Source organism: Argopecten irradians, chromosome 2, assembly GCF_041381155.1.
Source record: "Argopecten irradians isolate NY chromosome 2, Ai_NY, whole genome shotgun sequence".
In the NCBI taxonomy this organism is placed as follows: Eukaryota; Metazoa; Mollusca; class Bivalvia; order Pectinida; family Pectinidae; genus Argopecten; species Argopecten irradians.
Window position 1 is genome coordinate 42,138,207 of NC_091135.1, and position 21,328 is coordinate 42,159,534.

General features: G+C 34.5%; 1 protein-coding gene across 2 annotated transcripts in view; it reads left to right on the top strand.

Annotated features, from left to right (window-relative positions):
• The window catches only part of LOC138315545 (ranBP-type and C3HC4-type zinc finger-containing protein 1-like), an 84,872-nt gene that overhangs the window by 6,950 nt on the left and 56,594 nt on the right, over positions 1-21,328 (top strand). For both annotated transcript variants that reach the window (XM_069256647.1, XM_069256648.1), the window contains exon 3: positions 3,167-3,260. In XM_069256647.1, the coding sequence (XP_069112748.1) occupies positions 3,167-3,260 (94 nt within the window). The remainder of the gene's footprint in view (positions 1-3,166; positions 3,261-21,328) is intronic.

Consider the following 21,328-nt stretch of genomic DNA (forward strand, 5'->3'; position numbering starts at 1 on the left):
GCAAGTAAAACGGAGGTATTTCCTTGCTGACTTCTTGATGGGAATATGAAAATAGGCATCCTTCAGATCGACTGAAGTTGCCCACATACCCTCCCCAACGGATGCAATTATGCCCCGTGGGGTCTCCATCTTGAAGTGAGGAGATTCCACGTGCTTGTTGAAAGCACTCAGATCGATGATGGGACGCCAAGCTCCGGACTTCTTCCGAACCAGAAACATTCTGGAATAGAAGCCGGGTGTACATCCCACCAGAGGAACCTCCTCCACCGCACCTTTGCGGAGCATGGTCCTGACTTCCTCCTTCAAAGCAAACGCCTTTTCTTGATCCCCCAGCGGAGGATAGAAAATTGGCTTGGTAGACAAGGGAGGAACCTGAGTCAGAGGAATGCCTAATCCCTCCGATACCATCGATAGAGCCCAGCTGTCCTGAGTGATCTCCTTCCACTGAGGGAGAAAGGAAGCAAGATGGCTGACTACCGGAAGATCCGGAAATGGCACATCCAGACCCTCCCAAACACTGGAAGACGGGTTTAAACACCCTGGAACATCCAGGTCAAGAGGAACAAGCGGGCATGGTATGGAGGGAAGAAGCGAGTCAGGAAATCGACTTACCCTTTGAAGGAGGTCTCTTGCCACCCTTCCCCTTCTTCCCCTTGGCCTTGAAGACGGGTTTAGGCCTTTTCCCTGCAGACCGCTGCTTGGGATTAGGTCTAGCCTTCTTCGCAGCAGGCCCAGAACCCTATGAAGAACTAGGACCGGAAGAGCTGGACTTCTTAAAAAGAATACCAGACGCCACAGTCCTCCTTCAGGTCCTTTGAACAACTGGTAAAACACCACTGAACAGAGTTGGACCAGTGAAAGGGGCTGTCAAGAGTCGGGAGAGGAAGGGCTCACTCACCTGCATGTCTCGAAGGACAGAGCAGCGGCGAGCAAGCATTACATCTGCTAGCATTGAGCATTGCAACACTGCTACAGATCGCAACGCTGAATTCAGGGCAGACGTAAGTCTGTCCTGCATATCCTGTCTTTCCTTGTCAGAAAGTTGACCCTCAGGCAGGTCGGACAATCTGTACAAGGATACAGTGAAAAAATCCACGTATGACAGAATATGTTCCTTGGCCTGGAACACCACCTGGTCCACCAATTTCCCGGGCCAGGAAGCCTCGACTCCATCCCGTCATGGATGGCATAATCAGAGGGTTTAACCTCTGATAAATCAGACACCCCAAATTGCAGCCTAGGAAACCCATGAGCACGAGTGGCAGAAGAATTCTTCTCTGCCACACGAGCCTGGGCGGTGGCCAAAGCAGAGGATACAATAGTGCCCTCAGGCAGGGTCCTATCGCTGCGTGGAGCAGGCTTAGGAGGTAATAATCAACATAATATTATTGATAGTTGAATACATCATTCAAGATACAGGTATATTTTTGATAATGAATTAGTCAATGTTTGATGCAGTAATTTTCAAAAGCTTTACTATGCATGTCCTTTTAGCATTTTCAAATCAATTAATCCATCATAAGACACTGGATGTAGCGATGTAATCTAAGGGAAAGGGTACAGTGTTTCCATGTTGATTGCAGCTAATGAATATATCTCTTCACAATGTGGATGGATTTGCACAGGATAATGTTGTTTTGGTGATTCTTGTTGGAGTTTACTGAAAGAATAATGGTAATATAAAAGCATGCAGGAATCCAAAAGATCCAAACACCAGTAGTTATCGAACTACGTTATCAGTTATGCAATTTAACATTGAACAGTTTTTGAAAGATTTGATGAATGGTTTACACCATCTAAACAACGACATTCTAGATATGCAAACATTCAGAAAGAGTAAAATAACAAAAGTTAACAAAATGTGAAGCAAGGCCACTTTACATCATTGGATGCAGACATATTGAAATTTCCGCTATTATTAACCAATCAAACACGTTATTATAATAAAAATATGTTCCAGCGAAATCGAGGTTATAAGTGATCATATAACCCTTTGAAATCAAGGCCTTGATTTTATTTTTAGGACCTGGAAAAGTTTTCGAAAAAGAACATTACCTAATAAAGAATTGATTTTGATCACCAAAAAGGATCTTTGAGTTTCCCCCCCCCCCCCATTTAATTATTGAATACCTTTAAGTTGCATTTGCTTTACATACAACACTGAAAATAAACTAAACATGAAGTTTACCCTACATGTACATGTATATGAAATCAATCTTTTTTAATGAAATCCTTACATTCATTACCACACCTAATATAATCATCTTTTGTAGTGTATATGCCGGGGGAAGTGTCTTCTCCACTTTGTAACTCCAATGCACACATGTACAGTATTACCTGATGAAAGTAAAAAAAAAGAATGAAGGATAGCGACCAATTACAATAATTCATTTATGAAGGGATAACATATAAGTATGATGTAATGTTTAAAGGTACCTGTGAACCAATATCCTGTTACCCAAATTTACCCAAATTGTGTTGTGACCTATATAGACTAATAGTCAATTTAATGTAATAAAAATTATTTAACAAAATTATTCTTTTCTGCTGATTTTGATAAGATTAGTTCCACAACTTCCAAAACCAGACACAGGATGTCACTATTCCTCACTGTTGTCCTGTATGACATTATCTCATGAGCCATCCATTTGTGGTCTGCAGTGACTTAGTGGTACAGGTGCATGTCTGACATTCTCCCTCTAGCTCCAACCTTTGTCCTGCTCATCTGATGACTTTGCTTAGTATTTCAATGTGATCTAGCTGTATATAAATCATTTATAGTCAAAACAGAATTCTATTTTTTATAGGTAATAGCAATTTTCTTGTTTTATTTAGTCTGAGATCTGTAATAACAGAGATAAATTAGTATACTGTATATACTTCCTTGTGGTATTTTGTGAAATTTTTGTGAAATAAATAGCTTTTGTATTTTAAAATAATATAAATATTTTATTTACATATGACTAGCATAGCTAAGGCTCTTATTATAAATACATTTCCTTGTTCTTATTATTTAGTATTCATATATATAACTCTTTTGAGAAAAAAAAATGTGGAAAAAAAATAGATAAATCAATGTATCAGCTGAACATATATATCTCAAAGAACCTTATCATATATAAATATCAATATCATTGAGAGTTTTATAATAAATACTGTTTTACAGTGTCAAGGTTCATGTGGAAGATAAAGACAACAGCGGTGGGATTATCTCCCTTGTTGTTCGACATGCAGACACCATTCTAGACCTCAAGAATAAGGTAAGTCCTCATAGCTAACAGTTTATTTCAGCACAAAGTGTTGGGCTATTAGCTAGTTCAGAAAATCAAAATTCACAATATGCTCACAATTCATGTTCATGTACCTGGTAGGTCTGTGTCAGCATTACCAGAAACCCTTTTTCACTTTATATTTTTTTGAAGACTATTGGATTGACTGAATGTACATAATCATTTGATCATGAATGAGGATTATGCTGTTTTCAGACAAGTAATAGTACCAATATTTTAAGGTTTTGTAAAATTCACATATACAATTTTCCATTAAAAATAGAATCTGTATGATGTTATACTGATTTGGGTGTCACATTTGCCTTATACCTAAATTGCAAGTGTTTATAAATGTGAAAGTATAGTATAACCTACATGATTCCTTGGGCTTCCTCTTTTTTTTTTTTTAGTTTTTTGGGCTATTTTATTTTCACAGCTGAGAGACAGAAGCCACCATCACTTTTGTTTCCACCAGGACAATGTAACAACAAAGAATGCTTTGTATCATTTAGTTTAGCTATTTTGTAATTATTTAGATATTAAGTGAGATGATAATTCGGTATATTGTTGTATAGACTGAATATACTGTGAAGTTTCCTCCTCTCTTCACAGTTATCATCTACTTCTCCCTCAGCAGTAATATACACAATGATAACAAGACATATTGTTGAAACAAGTTTTTTTCAGAATCGTTTATAAAACATGCAAAGACAATTTTGTTTCAATAGATTATTGAATGTATATTCCTTCCAGTATTCATTGCTTTGAATAAATCTCTTGATACTTCCTTCAATACACTCGGAATGCTTAATCTTTGGTCTCGGTTATTCAAACAGTAATTAGCTTAGTCTCATGATCAGTGAAATTTTCTGTTTGCTGCAAAACCTGTGCTAGTATAAGTAAAGAATTTTGTACTTCTGAAGTTAGTAAAAAAAAAAAAAAAATCAAGCTTAATGAATATTTCCTCTTGATTTAAAAATTGTTGTAAACTGTGACTAGCCTTAAATCACCTTTGGAACAACTGGGCACTAGTCGGCAATCAATAATGTAGCTTTATCTGATTGTTACAGTGACATTTTGTAATGGTTATTTCCCTTCGACTAGAATGCAGTGATATCTAACACAAATTCCGACTTTCTTCCAAGAATATTGGTTCTAAAAGGTGTTGCGATTGCATTTATGTATGTAGGGGTTACTGCAATCTAATTAAAATTTATTACACTACGTTTACACCATATTTATGGAACATAAACAAGTTACTGCCATTTGCCTTATCCTGTAGTCCAATGAAGAATTACTCTATTTCTATTAGACATCTCCAGTTCTGATCGTAGACGTACCACATACACGTAGATGGAAGTGCATACAGCAGTTATCAGGGGGGCGTCTCAAATATAAGCACAACAATATGTTATAGGGACCATGTGGAGCTTATATGTATTTGACCATGTTTAGGGGTCTAGAAATTAGGAACATCTCATTCCTGATGTAAAGGTGTTTACTAGTAAGCTTTTATTAGCCCACCATCAACAGATGGTGGGCTATTCAAATCACTTTTTGTCCGAGGTCCGTCGTCCGTCCTTCCGTCCGTCGTCCGTCCTTCCGTCCGTCCGTCCTTCCGTCCGTTAACAATTCTTGTTACCGCTATTTCTCAGAATGTACTAAAGGGATGTTTCTCAAATTTCATATGTAGGTTCCCCTAGGGCCCTAGTTGTGCATATTGTATTTTGGGACCAATCAGTCAACAAAATGGCCGCCAGGCAGCCATCTTGGATTTTGATAGTTAAAGTTTGTTACCGCTATTTCTCAGAATGTACTGAAGGGATCTTTCTCAAATTTCACATGTAAGTTCCCCTAGGGGCCTAGTTGTGCATATTGCATTTTGGGACCAATCGGTTAACAAGATGGCCGACAGGCAGCCATCTTGGATTTTGACAATTGAAGTTTGTTACCGCTATTTCTCAGAAAGTACTGAAGGGATCTGTCTCAAATTGCATGTGCAGGTTCCCCTAGGGGCCTAGTTGTGCATATTGCATTTTGGGACCGATCGATGAACAAGATGGCCGACAGGCCGCCATCTTGGATTTTGACAATTGAACTTTGTTACAGCTATTTCTCAGAAAGTACTGAAGGGATCCATCTCAAATTGCATGTGCAGGTTCCCCTAGGGGCCTAGTTGTGCATATTGCATTTTGGGACCGATCGATAAACAAGATGGCCGACAGGCCGCCATCTTGGATTTTGACAATTGAACTTTGTTACAGCTATTTCTCAGAAAGTACTGAAGGGATCTGTCTCAAATTGCATGTGCAGATTCCCCTAGGGGTCTAGTTGTGCATATTGCATTTTGGGACCGATTGATTAACAAGATGGCCGACAGGCCGCCATCTTGGATTTTGATAGTTAAAGCTTGTTACCACTATTTGTCAGAAAGTACTGAAGGGATCTGTATCAAATTGCATGTGCAGGTTCCCCTAGGGGTCTAGTTGTGCATATTGCATTTTCAGACCCATCGGTGAACAAGATGGCCGACAGGATGCCATCTTGGATTTTGATAATTGAAGCTTGTTACCACTATTTCTTAGAAAGTACTGAAGGGATCTGTCTGAAATTTCATGAGCAGGCTCCCTTAGGTCTCTGGTTATGCATATTGCATTTTAGGACCGATCGGTGAACAAGATGGCCGACAGGTAGCCATCAAGGATTTTGATAATTAAAGTTTGTTACTGTTATATATCTCAGACAGCAGTCAAAGGATCTTTCTGAAATTTCATGTGTAGTAATATGTAGTAAAAGCTTGAAAAGCAGAGAAAAGATCCCTCTTTCCTTTGTCAGACAAAGATCGTTCTTAGGTGGGCGCCAAGATCCCTCTGGGATCTCTTGTTCATATATATTTGAATTATAACAAATTCTCATATCCCTGTTTGTTCATGCTACACCAACCCATGCACTCCTTATGCAATATGAAGCAAATCAAATTAGCGGCAAACCACAGTTCTCTGTATATACATTTTCTACGTTATTTCTGCACATTATTTCACTATACGTATTAAAAACATTAGCCAAATCAATTTTAACATTTTTATATTATTAGGAAAAAACGTAAACTTTTGTGTTCTGGTATTTATCAGTGAAAGTATGGGCAGTCAACCAAAGAAACTAGTACTGTAGTGACCGTTCATCCTCGATACTTCAGGGGTTCCAATCACTTACGATATCTCCACCCCTGGATTATCTCATGGTAAAAATTGAGGCAACAGAACAGAACAGGTAATTTAGGCTTTTGATGCACATCAAAAGAGCTGTATAACGTTACACTGTGGTTGAGTGTGTGGCTTTGAAGTAGGGTGTCACTCTCTCTGTAGTCTTCAAAGATTTTTTTGCAGGCCTGTGATTGGTTCAGATTTGTTCCCCTGAGCTGCCTTTAATTTTACTATGAGATAGTCCAGGGGTGTAGAGATCGTATGGGATTGGAACCCCTGGAGTATCAAGGATGGTTCACTCCCATTTGTTGCTGGAGAAATGTCAAACATCAATGATAAAACGGCATTTATAACTAGGATAGGACCTTAGCTGTATCACGAATAACATGACTCTATTTCGGGGCGATAGTATATGTCTTTGTATTGACCTTCTACAAACATGCAGGAATTGTTTTCGGTAATGATATATAGCAATTAACACTTGAAATGCCTTGATATGCAAATCTATTTTAATAATATATTTTAAGGGCGTTATATGTTTACTCTGACAGATACAGTGATACATTACAGCTTTGTCAAATGAAAAATGCATGTTGACAGTATTGTTTGGGATTATGTGGGAATAGGCATGCAGGTTTTTGTTAGTCAAAATCTTAGTTGCCATAGTAACTCAGTCAATATACATAAATTTGTATATAAACTTGTAATTTTCCTGTGACTGTTAAGCTGGATTGACACCTCTAATAAGAGGAAGGGGGTGGGGGGGGGAGGGAATTAGTCACCCATCAGCTTACAGTTCTAGTTATATTTTAATACAGTATTCCTGTCACAAAAAACCACTAAAATAAGATTTAGATACTGCTAAAATATGTATGTTTATGTTTACAGTATTATATATATAACCCAATAACCACCCAGAATTGCAGATATTGACACTTAGGTAATGGGACCAGACCTTTCACAAAATAATTGTACATAGTCAATTTAGCCATTGCTTTCCATGCAATCTGTTCAAAATAGTTGAATTTTATCAATCAAACATGTAGTGGTAAAGTTGTTCTAATTAGATCTTTACTTTTATTGTTGGAATTGGAAAAGGGTGAGGGGTGCTTATAGGAACAGAGGCACTTATTATGTCAAATACAGCATTTATGATTTCAGGTGATTTGCATAGACATGCAGGGCTGCTTATTTAAACATTTAGGGCCTTTATCAGTTAGAATAATCAACAACTACATTTCATGTATCTTCACTGCTAAACATTTATGTCATTGATGTGTTTTACATGCTACATTAAACAATTGATAAGGTATCCAGATTCTGTAAAGTAAACAATATGTTAGTTTTTGTTTGTAATTGAGACAGCAATGCACCTGGCCGGCTGACTGAGAAATCGAAACTAACATCTGGTTACACAATACATCAATCTATAGAGCATTGACAACATCACTGTTACTGTTTGCAAAGACTTATATATTATTTCCCATTAAGAGCGTCCCATTTGAATCTATAGAGCATTGACAACATCACTGTTACTGTTTGCAAAGACTTATATATTATTTCCCATTAAGAGCGTCCCATTTGAATGACTGAAATACAATGATCAGAATAAATAAAGTGATCATGTCTATTGCTGTTATAATTAAAGGCCCACTACCTTTCCTAAACGGCTTTTGATTTTTAAAATGACAACGTAAAATGAGATTGGTGATTTTGTCGAGTCACAAAAATTATTAGCATAATGTTTAATACCACACATTCTGAACAATTTAATTATAATAAATAAAATGTTAATTTTCATACCACGGGTCGTTTTAAGTTTCCTGCCGTCGTCCTAATTACCGCGCGTCAGTTGACTATCACTGTGCCGGACAGCAAAACAGAGAAAATCATAATCTCACTGTTAACATAGATTACACAGTAAATCTTGTTTGTGTTGTGTTGTAAAACCTCATCTTAGGCCATCAATATATATTTTCTTATGTTATTATTGTTTTAATGAACTTTTTATGCTTGTTTTGGAAAGGTAGTGGGCATAAATAAACAAAAAAATAATAAACAAATTAGTCTTTTACAAACACTGATAAATCCATTGCTACAAGTACAAATACTGCATATTACTTTGGTACTTAACCAGCAAGGTGCGTTGATCATCTTGGAATTATGTGTGAGAAACTGATGTTCAGATGTAATGAATGTGACAAAAATACTTTCCTGCTTTTCTGTTTTCTTTTGTAGAATTAATTTGTTGCTTATGGTTTGAATTTGTTCTGATAATTTAATCATTTTGATGACAAGTTGTCAATGCCATATTCAAATGCATTTTGCCAGAAGGTTATGTTATTATCTTTTGAAAACTAAAAGGCTTCTTATCCTGGAATAATGATTTGCTCTAGCTTAAAGGTATAACCTTTAGATGTGGCTAGGTCACATATTTCTGCTATGATCTTGTTGGTTTTTTGTGCTCTGATAAAACCTTCACAAAATGTCTGAACAACTCTTGTGAGCACTGTACTGAACAAATCGTGAAACTAAGATTACATGTCATTTCATCAGTAAATAAAGGGTGCTTATTTCAAATGATAAGGCACGTAACATGATGTCATTTCATCAATAAATTGAAGGCTTCTTATTTCAAATGTTAAGACACGTAACATGATGTCATTTCATCAGTAAATAAAGGCTTCTTATTTCGAATGTTAAGACACGTAACAATGAATTATTTCATCAGTAAAAAAGACTTCTTATTTCAAATGATAAGGCACGTAACATAATGTCATTTCATCAGTAAATTGAAGGCTTCTTATTTCAAATGTTAAGACACGTAACATGATGCCATTTCATCAGTAAATAAAGGCTTCTTATTTCAAATGTTAAGACACGTAACAATGAATTATTTCATCAGTAAAAAAGACTTCTTATTTCAAATGATAAGGCACGTAACATGATGTCATTTCATCAGTAAATTGAAGGCTTCTTATTTCAAATGTTAAGACACGAAACATGATGCCATTTCATCAGTAAATTGAAGGCTTCTTATTTCAAATGTTAAGACACGTAACAATGAATTATTTCATCAGTAAAAAAGACTTCTTATTTCAAATGATAAGGCACGTAACATGATGCCATTTCATCAGTAAATAAAGAGTTCTTATTTCAAATGATAAGGCACGTAACATGATATCTGTTGCCTGAGATGTAACATTTGATGCACACACTATAATACAATGTAGTTAAATCAGCCTGTGATGTCTAGCTACAAGTGTCACTTGAACAATTTACAGCGGAAGGGATAGGGATGTACACTTGTGGGTGACGTACGCCAGACCTTTAGAAAAAAGACACAGTGAAGTATGGCGTGTGCAGATTTATAAAGTTTGACACGTATTGCATGTGGCATTAAATAGACTTATTGTTTACTATTCACTGAGGTTAAGTCAGCAGCTACTACCAAAAAGTCCTGACACAACCGGCGGTTTACTGGGTGTTAAATCCAGGTAAAAAAGAAACAGACCAAATGTAATAATTTAGTTTAAACAATATTTTATTCATTGAAAGTAAGTGAATACAATATTACAATTCAATCATTCTTTCAATATGGATTAAGTAACAAACTAATTAATAGCTTATGTAAAACCATTTACTTTTTGGTGATTTAAGAAAGACTTAATTAATAAGCATACCCTTTATCATATTTATATCTATTTGATATCAGCTCTTGATTCAAGCTGTTGTGAGGATTCATCACTTCCGGGACAGTTTAGTCTGAGGCTGCATTTACCTGTACCAAAATATTGGTAATAAACCGATTCTTATGAAAGTTGTAGTAGTTGAATATGGCTGCCTGCAAATGTATACTGTCATCATGGCATGCAGTGCGAAGAATAGCTTGCTCAGAGTCATTATCAATTGGTGGTGCCATTAGCTACTTCTTGTAGGCTGAACTTTAACCTATACCTGTGGAGTAAAGTGCCTTATGTCTAGAAAGAATTAAATCAGTCTTACAGTAGCAGTTTACAGTTTACCTTTCAAAAGGCATAATCATGTCTGAAAAGTAACTTAGGTCTCTTATAAAAGTGGCTTCCAACCTTATGGTGGCCAAGTGTTTAAGATGTCTCGACATATTACCACAAGCCCTCCACCTCTGGGTCATGAGTTTGAATCCCATGTGGGGCAGTTGCCAGGTACTGACCGCTAGTCAGTGTTTTTTCTCCACCAACAAACCTGACACGTCCTTACATGACCCTGCCTTTTAATAGGATATTAAACTAATAAAACCAAAACCCTTATGGGAATCGGTTTATGGTACAGTTATAGCATGTTGTACACATTGTACGTACTAGATTGTATAGCTATGCAATTAGGAATTTTAACAATATCAATTAAAATTGTTAACCAGACTTTAGAATTTGTTAATGTTTTTTTTTTTTTTTCAAAAGGTATAGTTTGTTTGTTTGTTTGATTAGTTTAATGTCCTATTAACAACTAGGGTCATGTAAGGACGGCCTCCCATGTATGCAGTGTGTAGCGTGTGTGAAGTGCGTGGTGCGTGTTTTGGGAGACTGACAAAAGGTATAGAAAAGAATAGTTTTATGAAACATTTTGTTTGGTAGTTACGTGACAGAATTGATGTTATTGAATTGTCACTTTAAAATTATTCAATTTTCAAGAAATTAATTTTATGTATAGCCATATCAAAGACATGAATGACATCTTTTGTTGATCAAGCTCTATTTAGCTATTTAGTTTTATGGGCTCTTAGATTTTAGCTGTCGAGTATACTCTTTATTGTTCAGGTGTCTTTACTGTGCCACCTGATGACTTAATTATAATACTGGAACTCTCTCGTGACCGTGACCGAAAGGGTGTGACTGTGATGACTTGTACTAGTTCTCAACCTCTGATGTCTATATGAAGCATTCACTAAGCCAAGTGATGATTGCTGTGAGGCCAGTAGATTTTTGCAGGAACTCCAACTGTAGCTCTCTTGTATAACATTTAAATCAGGTCTTATCTCCATTGTCATCTTGACTAGGCATGGTTTATCTTTTAAGTAGGTAGTAGTCTGAACTATATCAGCAGCAATGGGGCAATGGTGTCATGTGTAAAAATCCTTCTGGTTTTCATGTTTCACCTCATTACCATACCCACACACACAAACTCTGGGTTTCCTGCAAAACCTGCCATTATGATTTCAGTGGATATATTTGTATACTAATGATCTTATCAGACAAGCTTGTCAGTAGGTTGAGAACTAAGGCTAAATAATGCAGTCACTCCATCACTATCCATGGATATGTGGTCCATGTAAGTATGCCTCTATAATACAGACTATTCAAATGTTACTCTCCAAAAAAGGAGAGAGAGAGGGGGAGAAGAGGTATGCCATATTGTGTATATCTAGTCTAGCTCGTGTCCTATCATGTCTCAAGTATACATATGTTGGCACAGTATTTGTCTGATAGATTTTCTAGCTTCTATTACGGTAACATGTTAAAAGACATTTCATGTGAGACCTAAGCTTTGGGTAGAACTTTTATTGGAATGTCAATACAATTCTGATTGTAATAGTAAATTTGATCTTCCCCTGTAATTTAAGTGTTATGTATAAAAATGTGTCCATTTAAATATGTGTCATTAACTTTGAATGATCGATCTGACTGATTTTGATATAAAAATGATCCAACTTTAAATTACATTTACAATTTGTATTGATAAATAGTAATCTTGTCAATTTAAAAGATTTAAATGCTGAATTTCACTTTTTAATGAATCTTAATGTTGTAAATGACAGTGAAAACATTATGAAAAAGATTGTTATTTAAAGATCAAATATCAAAGGCTATAGAAATTTGTAGAGTTGAGTTTTAGTCCGGATGGGCTGACTTTGAGTCATGTGGTATTAATTTACCTTGTCACAGACGGTATTTTATAATCTTTTGTGAGGTATAATATATGTGTTTATTATCTCTACTGATAATGACAGGGTGGTACAAATCAATTAATGTTTTAGAAATTATGCAGATATAGGTGCCATCTGGTTCTATTTCTGGAGATGATGTAACCCTATAACTTTAAGGGGAAAATAAAAGATAAGATCAACAAAGTGAAATACTGTAATTAAAATAATTTACTTGGTTTCTACTATGTAAATCTTGTTGATACAAAATAGGTTTATGTTACCAAATTATGCAAATATATGTGCCATCTGGTTCTATTTTTGGAGACTCTGATTTCAGAAAAAATGAAATCAAATTGTTTTGTTTCTATTATGTAAATCTTGTTGATAAAAATAGGTATATATTACAAAATGTTATTTCTTGGAATCTTATAAAAGGATTATTTCTGTATGTATGTCATGTGCGATGTCTTTGCAGTTGAACCTCATGATATTTGCTCAAGGTCAGTTAGGCCTAAAAAAAAGGAAATCCTTACATTACATTGTGAACCAACTGATTTTGGCAATCACTTAAATTCGTGATCTCATGTTAATTCATTTTCAATTTTTTGATTTGGAGTCATCTTTGTAGAGTTCTACTGAACCTATGATTGACACTTTTAAGCAGCGATTGATTTTTGGGATTTCTATTTGCCTGCAGAATTAAATCGAACCTGAATACAGTGCAATATTTGTAATTTTAATGAATCTTAGATTTTAGTTCTACAGAGTTCACCAGAAATCAAGAGTAGAAGATGATGTTGTATTAGATATACTTGATATAACGCATAGATCTTGCTTAATTCAAAGCATTTTATAGCTTCTGAACAAATTTTCACAATACAGTAAAACACAGTTATAATGAATCTCTGGAGACCAATGAAATCACTTCAATATAAACATAGTTTGTTGTACACATATTATAAACATCCATAGGAAAGTTGATGGGGAATAAAAATCTCTATGTTAGTGTAACTATGAATTTGTTGTATGTGTGATTATCATAAACGTGATTTACTATATAAATAACCTCTCTTAACTCGAACCGGCATTCCTTGAATATCCCCCATTCGTTGAACTGCCTGCATGGTCCAGTCTATGTCCCTATATATTTCTTCTAACTAAACCTCAGATAGCTCCAACAGCTATTCGTCGAATAACCCTTATTCCTTGAACAGAAATATATCACCGTTTATCAAATACATACAATTAAACTATGTATTCGTCGAACAGGTGTTAGACCCTTGAGAAATTTTCAAACTCTCATTTTTATGTAATACCCATACATGAATATAATTTTTTTTTTTTTCAATTTGATATTGTTTTTAAAAACCACTTTTATGAAAATTCAAAATGTCATTGACTTGCATTGTTTGTCATAGCTTGAGACCAGACATTTTGACAGTTGACCAACCTTGGATGAGTTGAATACCCTGTATTCCTCGAATTGTTGATCTGGTCCCCTGCTGTTCGAGTTAAAGGGGTATGCACATATGTATACAATGTATTAAAGTACTTTTGTTAAAATATTTTGAAAATCTGAAGTTTGTTATTGTTTCACTGACTTTACTTGCAGTATACAGATAATTAGATCACACAATCTGGATTTCAAGATTTTATTTGCATTAATACATCTGCTATAAAGAAATGCTATTAACATCCATAAATAAAACGAGGCAAAAGAAACACATCACATAGTCAGATGATATAGTCATTCACAGCCATTTTCCATCAAGTCAAAAATGTTGGTAACAAAAAATTCAATTAGGCATTGGTTGCAATCCAACTGTGAAAGAAAAACTAAATTGTATATAACTGTACTTAGTATGTTACAGCTTCTTTATTTCAAAATTTGCAATTTGATGTTTAAAATAAATTAAGTGTAGTTTAAGGTATTACAAGGTAAATGTCCGATTTGATAAAGAAAATTGCTATGAAATTTAGTTCAGCTTTATATTCTCCCAGAAGACACACATGAACTTGACTTATTCTAAACAAGAAATATAGTTCATTATGAAATTTCAGGGATAAAACCTGGTATTAACCAAAATTAATGGGTAGGTAATATGAATTACAATTGTTAGGAAGAAAGAGTCCATGTCTTAGAAAGATTCCTTATCTTTCTAACTGGATGTACCATCAAGAGAGGAGGATGAGGAGGAATACAGCTTGTTCATTTATTTGGACAAGTTGGGTTTTAAGTACCATGTATGATTCTCAATGCATGCAAACATCTTGTTTTTTGTAACTGTTTGCTTTGTATGTGACATATAGTTAAGGAGGAATACAGCTTGTCCAATTATTTGGACAAGTTTGGTTTTAAGTACCATATGTGATTCTCAACGCATGCAAACATCTTGTTTTTTTAACTGCTTGCTTTGTATGTGACATATAGTTAAGGAGGAATACAGCATGTCCAATTATTTGGACAAGTTGTGTTTTAAGTACCATGTATGATTCTCAACGCATTCAAGAAATCCTTACAACAATCTTGGTTTTTTTTAACTGCTTGCTTTGAATCAGTTAATATTTATCTATTTATTTTTTTCTTTTTAAAAAAAAATTTTATATTTATTCATTTATTTATTTTTTGTGTCGTAAAAAGAGTCTTATAAAAGAATAAGGAGGATGGAAAAGGAATGCAAAAAATTGCTGTTGAAGACAACTGTATGTATAAAATGTACACCAGCTCAGAAGGCTTTCTAGACTTTATTCTAGACAATGGTGGAGGAAATTGTTGTTCTTGATTTAATTGAACAATCAAGACAACAATAGTCGAAACCTGAGTTAAAATTTTTAAGACATTGCAAACCATTTAATCAAGACACTCATATGAGCAAATGACCAAAGATAGAAATAAGATGTACGACAATTGAAGATAAGTTAAATATATAACACTTAATGGAGTAATTAGGCTATGCAAATATTTTTAATTTTAAGATTTTTGAAATACATGTGCAACATGATAAGATGCTCTGAAGTAACCACCAGAAACAATTATTAAACACCAAAGGATTTAGTTTACCAAAAATATTTGTTAAATATTAAGGCAAGATGGAAATAGAATGCAAGAAAATACCTGAAGACAAATACAAAATTCAGAAAACTGTGAACAAGATCTGGTATATTGCTCGGGCAAGAAGATATGCAGCATTATGGGCATCCAGCAGATTAAGCCTTTTTATCTACATATCATTTGTACACACATTGTTATTTAACTATCATATATGATGCTCACTGTCTTATATTATTTATTAATTCACTACAATATTTATCCATTCCAATCATCTTTTCCATATACATTTCATTTTGTATTTACCTATTTACTGACCACCTGCTTACTAAGAGCACTTACTTAGGTTCCAGAATGATTTCCATACCATTTGACCTATGTATAAAGACCATGCACCTGGCTGTAAATACCCATTTTCCTTTGCCCTTTAGATTCTTTACAGGTTTGACTGCACATTTGATTTATGATGAATATCTTTTGTTATGAAATTCATTAGTATTCTACCTTGTTATTAATCTCGTATGTCGGATGTCTTAGTTCTAACTTATTTAACCCTATATCAGGTTGATTGGTTTATCACCTCGTATTTTTATTTATTGTATCCTAGGTAGGAATTGATTTGTGGTGAACTGTTAAGTATATCACCCTACAACAGCTGTGTAATCTGTCACCTTGTTTGAATACAAGACCACCTCAAGACCACCCACTATAAAGAGGAGTGACAGGAGCCAGTAATGTGTTATAATGGGTGTTAGAATGATATGAAATCCGAGAATATTAAAGGGCTGCTATGTAGATACCACACATTGTAGGAAGACTTAGTTATACATATTACAGGGGTCGACACTAAGGGCAGCGCGGGGCGGCCTGAAAAAAAATCGGGCTGCCAGAATGTCATAGTGCAGTAGCCCGGCAGGCTGCCTGTTATATTTTAGACATGTAGTTGAGGAAGGGAAATTGTATGATTTGATATCTGCGTAATCAGTACCAAAATTCACTAGAATGCAGGAAATTGAATATAGAAATAGAAATTTTTCCCTGAGGGAGAATCCCCTACATCTTATACTGCTCGCACTTTCCTCACTTGTATCCGCGGGCCCCACAACAGAATCAGAGCTGCCATTAACATAGCAGTCCTCTGGTCTGCTAAGGTGAAAATGTTAGTGTCAACCCCTGATATTACAAGTGCAGCCTTGTCAGTATATTCAAGTACAGCGTATTGAAAGAGTTGAATGTGTTGACTCTCCTGAGGACCAGACAGAATCTACATCATATAGAGATAATAAAGATGTATAATTTATAGGAATATAATCCATAATCATTTCTGTGAAACAGAATACTTTGACATTATTTGACTGTTTCAATATTGTGATAAATACTGTTTCATTATTTATGTATACTTTTTTAAACATTAATGCACAGTGATATGAAATACCTGCACTCTAGATCTGCAAACATAAGAGACTGACACCGTCAATAGCTGTGTCAGAATAGAGAAGATGGAAATCAAATGCAAAGAATGGAAGTTATACAAGTGTAATATGTCATCAGAAAAACTGAAATAATATCTTTTATTTTTTTTCTCTCTCATGAAAATAGATATTTATTCACATTTTTTCTGGAAAGTTAGATAATGCTTTCAATAGTTGAGGAGAATAAACATCAAAATGCCATCTGCGACATCTGTCCCCTATGAAAGTCTAAAAAGTCCTGAAAAGAAGACTTTTTGTTGCCATCATTGACATTGACTCTGTCTTAAAGTCTAGATTTTCTTTTAAGAAGTTTGCATCATCATTATTTTAAAAGCATAATCAAATCTCATGAATATATATATTTTAACATAACCTACCAGAAGAAGTCAATACATGTGTGTCATTGCACCAAATGACTTTGTAGCATCTATTCCCTATGAATGTCTAAAAAGAACATAATGAGATTGCAAATTGTTTTAAATCATATTGTTATCATACTACAAAGAAAAAATTCATTTTCTCATTTAAGAAAGATTGCAAATATGGCTATTACATACATGTATGTTTTGGTGTAGAAATTTAAAAAGAGAAGAAAAATTATGTTGAGTACACCTACAAACCAGGTCAAAAGTGAGTCAACCTTACATATAATTTAGTACATGTACATAAAATGTAATTAATGTGTTTATTTTTATTTATTTCCTAAAAGTAAAATTAGTTTCAATAAAAAAATCCATGGTTTATGAACTTTTATTTAAGGATCGAATCTTGCTTTGGTCGATTTCATGGGGTGATGAATTGAGTTGCTTTTGAAACAAATTGAATGAACTGCAAAGCAGTTCATATCGAATTTGTTTCAAGAGCAACTCAATTCATCACCCCATGAAATCGACCAAAGCAAGATTCAATACTTATATTTCAATTCAATCGTATAAGATTTTTGTTGATTTTTGTTTAAAAAATTGCGAGTCTCTGGGCCTGTGCAAGTCTACGACGAGAGACGTAAGAAAATAGTGCATCATTAGACTAATTAAAAATAAATAGCGCAAATATTACATTTGTCATATATTTATTTAGAAACAACTTAATTATCAATGTAATCCAGATGAAACATGAAACATTTACAATAGATTTAGATGTGATTGCAAAAATCATCCGCCGAAGACGAGGAAGGATAATGTCTAGACTGTGTGATATGGTTGTCTCCCGCTTCGATTCAAAATGGAGAGTCACCGTACGTAACGTGATGGGAACGGAAAGGTTCTAGTGGTTTATGTAGCCTTTAGCCTTCATACAAGTTAAACAAATGATTAAAGGTAAATCAACACTCATTGACTTTTATATAGTATTTCTTATCACCGTTTAGGCTTCATGATTTGTTTGTAACTGAGACGTTCTAACGTAGTTTCGACACGCGTCACACAGGGACATGGCACATTTTATTTTGCTTCGGTAGGCAATGTTGCTGACTCGAACGATACTCAAGAGTCACAGAGTCAGTAAAACGAAAGTTCATAAAAATGCTTTTAAAATTGTAGAAATCCGTCGTAATATTTGCATTTTTTAAGCCATCGCTGTTTAGATCTAACAGTTATGCCTAGGCCGAAGCTTCTTAGGCAAAAGTAGGTCTAGATGAAATATTTTCTTACGCGAAAACCGATGTTAAGATACCCAAGTTCATGCCCAAGTTCATGAGCAAATGAAACCAGATTTTTAAAGTAGTTTCATGGGGTCCAACTTCAGTGAAAATTGAAATATTTATTTATGAATAAAGCATTTCTTTATTTTTTTATTTATTTTTTCTTATCCTTCATCATTTCATAATGAGGATAATTTGTTATCTGTATATTTTTTTTTCATTTTTATTTTTTGCAGGGGACTTCTAATTCCTAATTCAGCCCATTAAAAGAAGATGATTTACACTGGTAACCCAAAATGTGTTAATCTTGCCGAAACTTGTTAGAATAACGGCAGAATACTTAATTTTTAACAAGTTTCGGCAGGATTAGCATATGTGCTTTTTTATTCAGTATTAACCCTTTATATTAAGACTTTTCCTCAGAATTCCAATTCGATTAATAAAATTAAGTATTTCTGCCGTAAAATTAAGTATTTTTCTGTCCGCCGTGGGTCGTGACGGCTGACGGCCGAATAACAGAGGGTATCAGTCACAATTACCCAACGTGCACGGCTATTTATTGCTACATTGTCGGAGGTTGGGAATCGCCAAACTTTTCCGATGCGACGGTGAAATTAACAGATTCGGCGATAGAATTAAGAGTTTCTGCGTTTATATTCAGTGTTTCTGCGTTTATATTCAATGTTTCTGCGCTAATATTAACACATTTCGTCGCTTACATCGAGCGGGCGCGCCGAGCCGTGACGGCCGAGCACACGGCTTACACAGGTAAACTTTACATTGTGAAACGAGACTTACAGTACGTACAGCCGCCAGCCGATTGTACCTGTAAAATAATTATGTTTACAATTCTCTTTTCTCCTTTAAAAATACATATATCCTCATTATCCTATTCTCCTATCTGTTGTTTTCTTTCCCGCGTCTCGTATGCATTTTGCACCTTTTTTCGGAAGAGTTCCGATACGAGCGGTAACAAATGAATAACTGTCTAGGTTATGTGTAAAATATGTGTATATACACGGGGATTAACTATGACAAACAAATTATGTGTTTGATTATGTGCAATTACATGTATGTATATTCTTCTCACAAATTTGAATTGTTGACGATATTAAAATAAGATCGTTTTCCATAAAATAAATAAATATTTGTTATTTACAGACGTTTTGAAAGATATTTTGGTGTTGCCTTTAATTGTAAAATGCTGATTAAGTGTTATACATAATGATCTGCTTTTCAGGTTTGCTGAATTGATTTGATATACATTAAACGACCGATATCATATTCTGGTAATATTTGATGTACTTTGTGGCACGTAATTCCAGTATATATTTATTTCTGCGTTTATATTCAATGTTTCTGCGTTTATATTCAATGTTTCTGCGTTTATATTAACACATTTCGTCGCTTACATCGAGCGGGCGCGCCGAGCCGTGACGCAAGGTAAGTCTAGTACTATACATGTATACAGCATATATACGTATACGTTAGATCTACAATTTGAGTTTTTCGAGTAAATGGTTATTCTAGCTTTATGATGTAGATATTTTCAGTTTCAAAACATTCCATTTACACCACTTCAAAAATTCAAACAAGCATATATTTAACTTTAGATTAGATAATCAGTCCAATTTGATAGCGATATCAAAATGATGTTCGGATCAGTCTGGACTGAGATTTAGATAGCATATGATGTAAATTTCAGTGTAATAAAAAAAGTATAATGTAACACTATCTTTTTACGAGTAAAATCCCAAAATTTAGCATGAATATATCTAGAATCCGTGTTTTTATTTCATTCAAACTTCTGCTATAACGATATGATGCAAACACGGCACCGTTTTTGAGTAAAAATAAAATGTGGACGGTTATCAGTTATGTGATATTGGAGTTACAGTACCGAACTTATACCGAAAATAATATGTATATCTATATTGTTGCCTTTGAAACTTTATCCATAACGTTTACTAAAAAGCAGAAATACATCAATGGTATTTCTGATATATGTTCCTATATTACAGTTTAAGTGTAGATTTAAATTCATTATTTCAAAATTATACTAAATCCTTAATAGTATATTCATTGTCGACCGTTTTGTATATCATACCGAGATTTAATAGTATGATATATGAACATTTATCGTATAATCCAAAAAGTAACCACATACAGTGTTCAAATGAAAATTGAAATTACTCGTATACAGGCATTAAAAATAGATATAATATCTTGTACCTTTTTAAAAATATACTAAGTGATATTTAAACCCTTCTTGTATGACTATACATGTACATTAAGATTCGAAACGGTGAAAATACATGCTTAGAATTTTTACTAATACCTTAGAAATTGCTGGAGATTGCTATATGCCACGATTCCGTAATTACAGTCTAGACTGGAATAATTTTTAAGGTTAAACCTTTAGTTGAACTAGTTCTTAGAACCATTTTTGTTTCTGAATAAGTCACCTTCCATTTTTGTTTTACCTGCGTACGACATATATATATGTGTGTATGTAATATGTATTCCTATGTATGATCAGGTATATTTTATTTCCATTTGCTTTTACATCTTCATTCTAAAAATGGAGGTGACAATAAAAAAACCTAGAGCATAGATGTACGGGGTTTCCATAATTCAAATCACAATCCAATTAACGGATGTCCTAACCTGATTGACAGTAAGACAATAGCAAATACCCGATATAGTCCACTGAATAGCAAATTGCCCGCGGCCAGGTAATTACAGGTGAGTTCGATGAATGGCGTTGTGTACAGGTAAATAACATCCTGGTCAA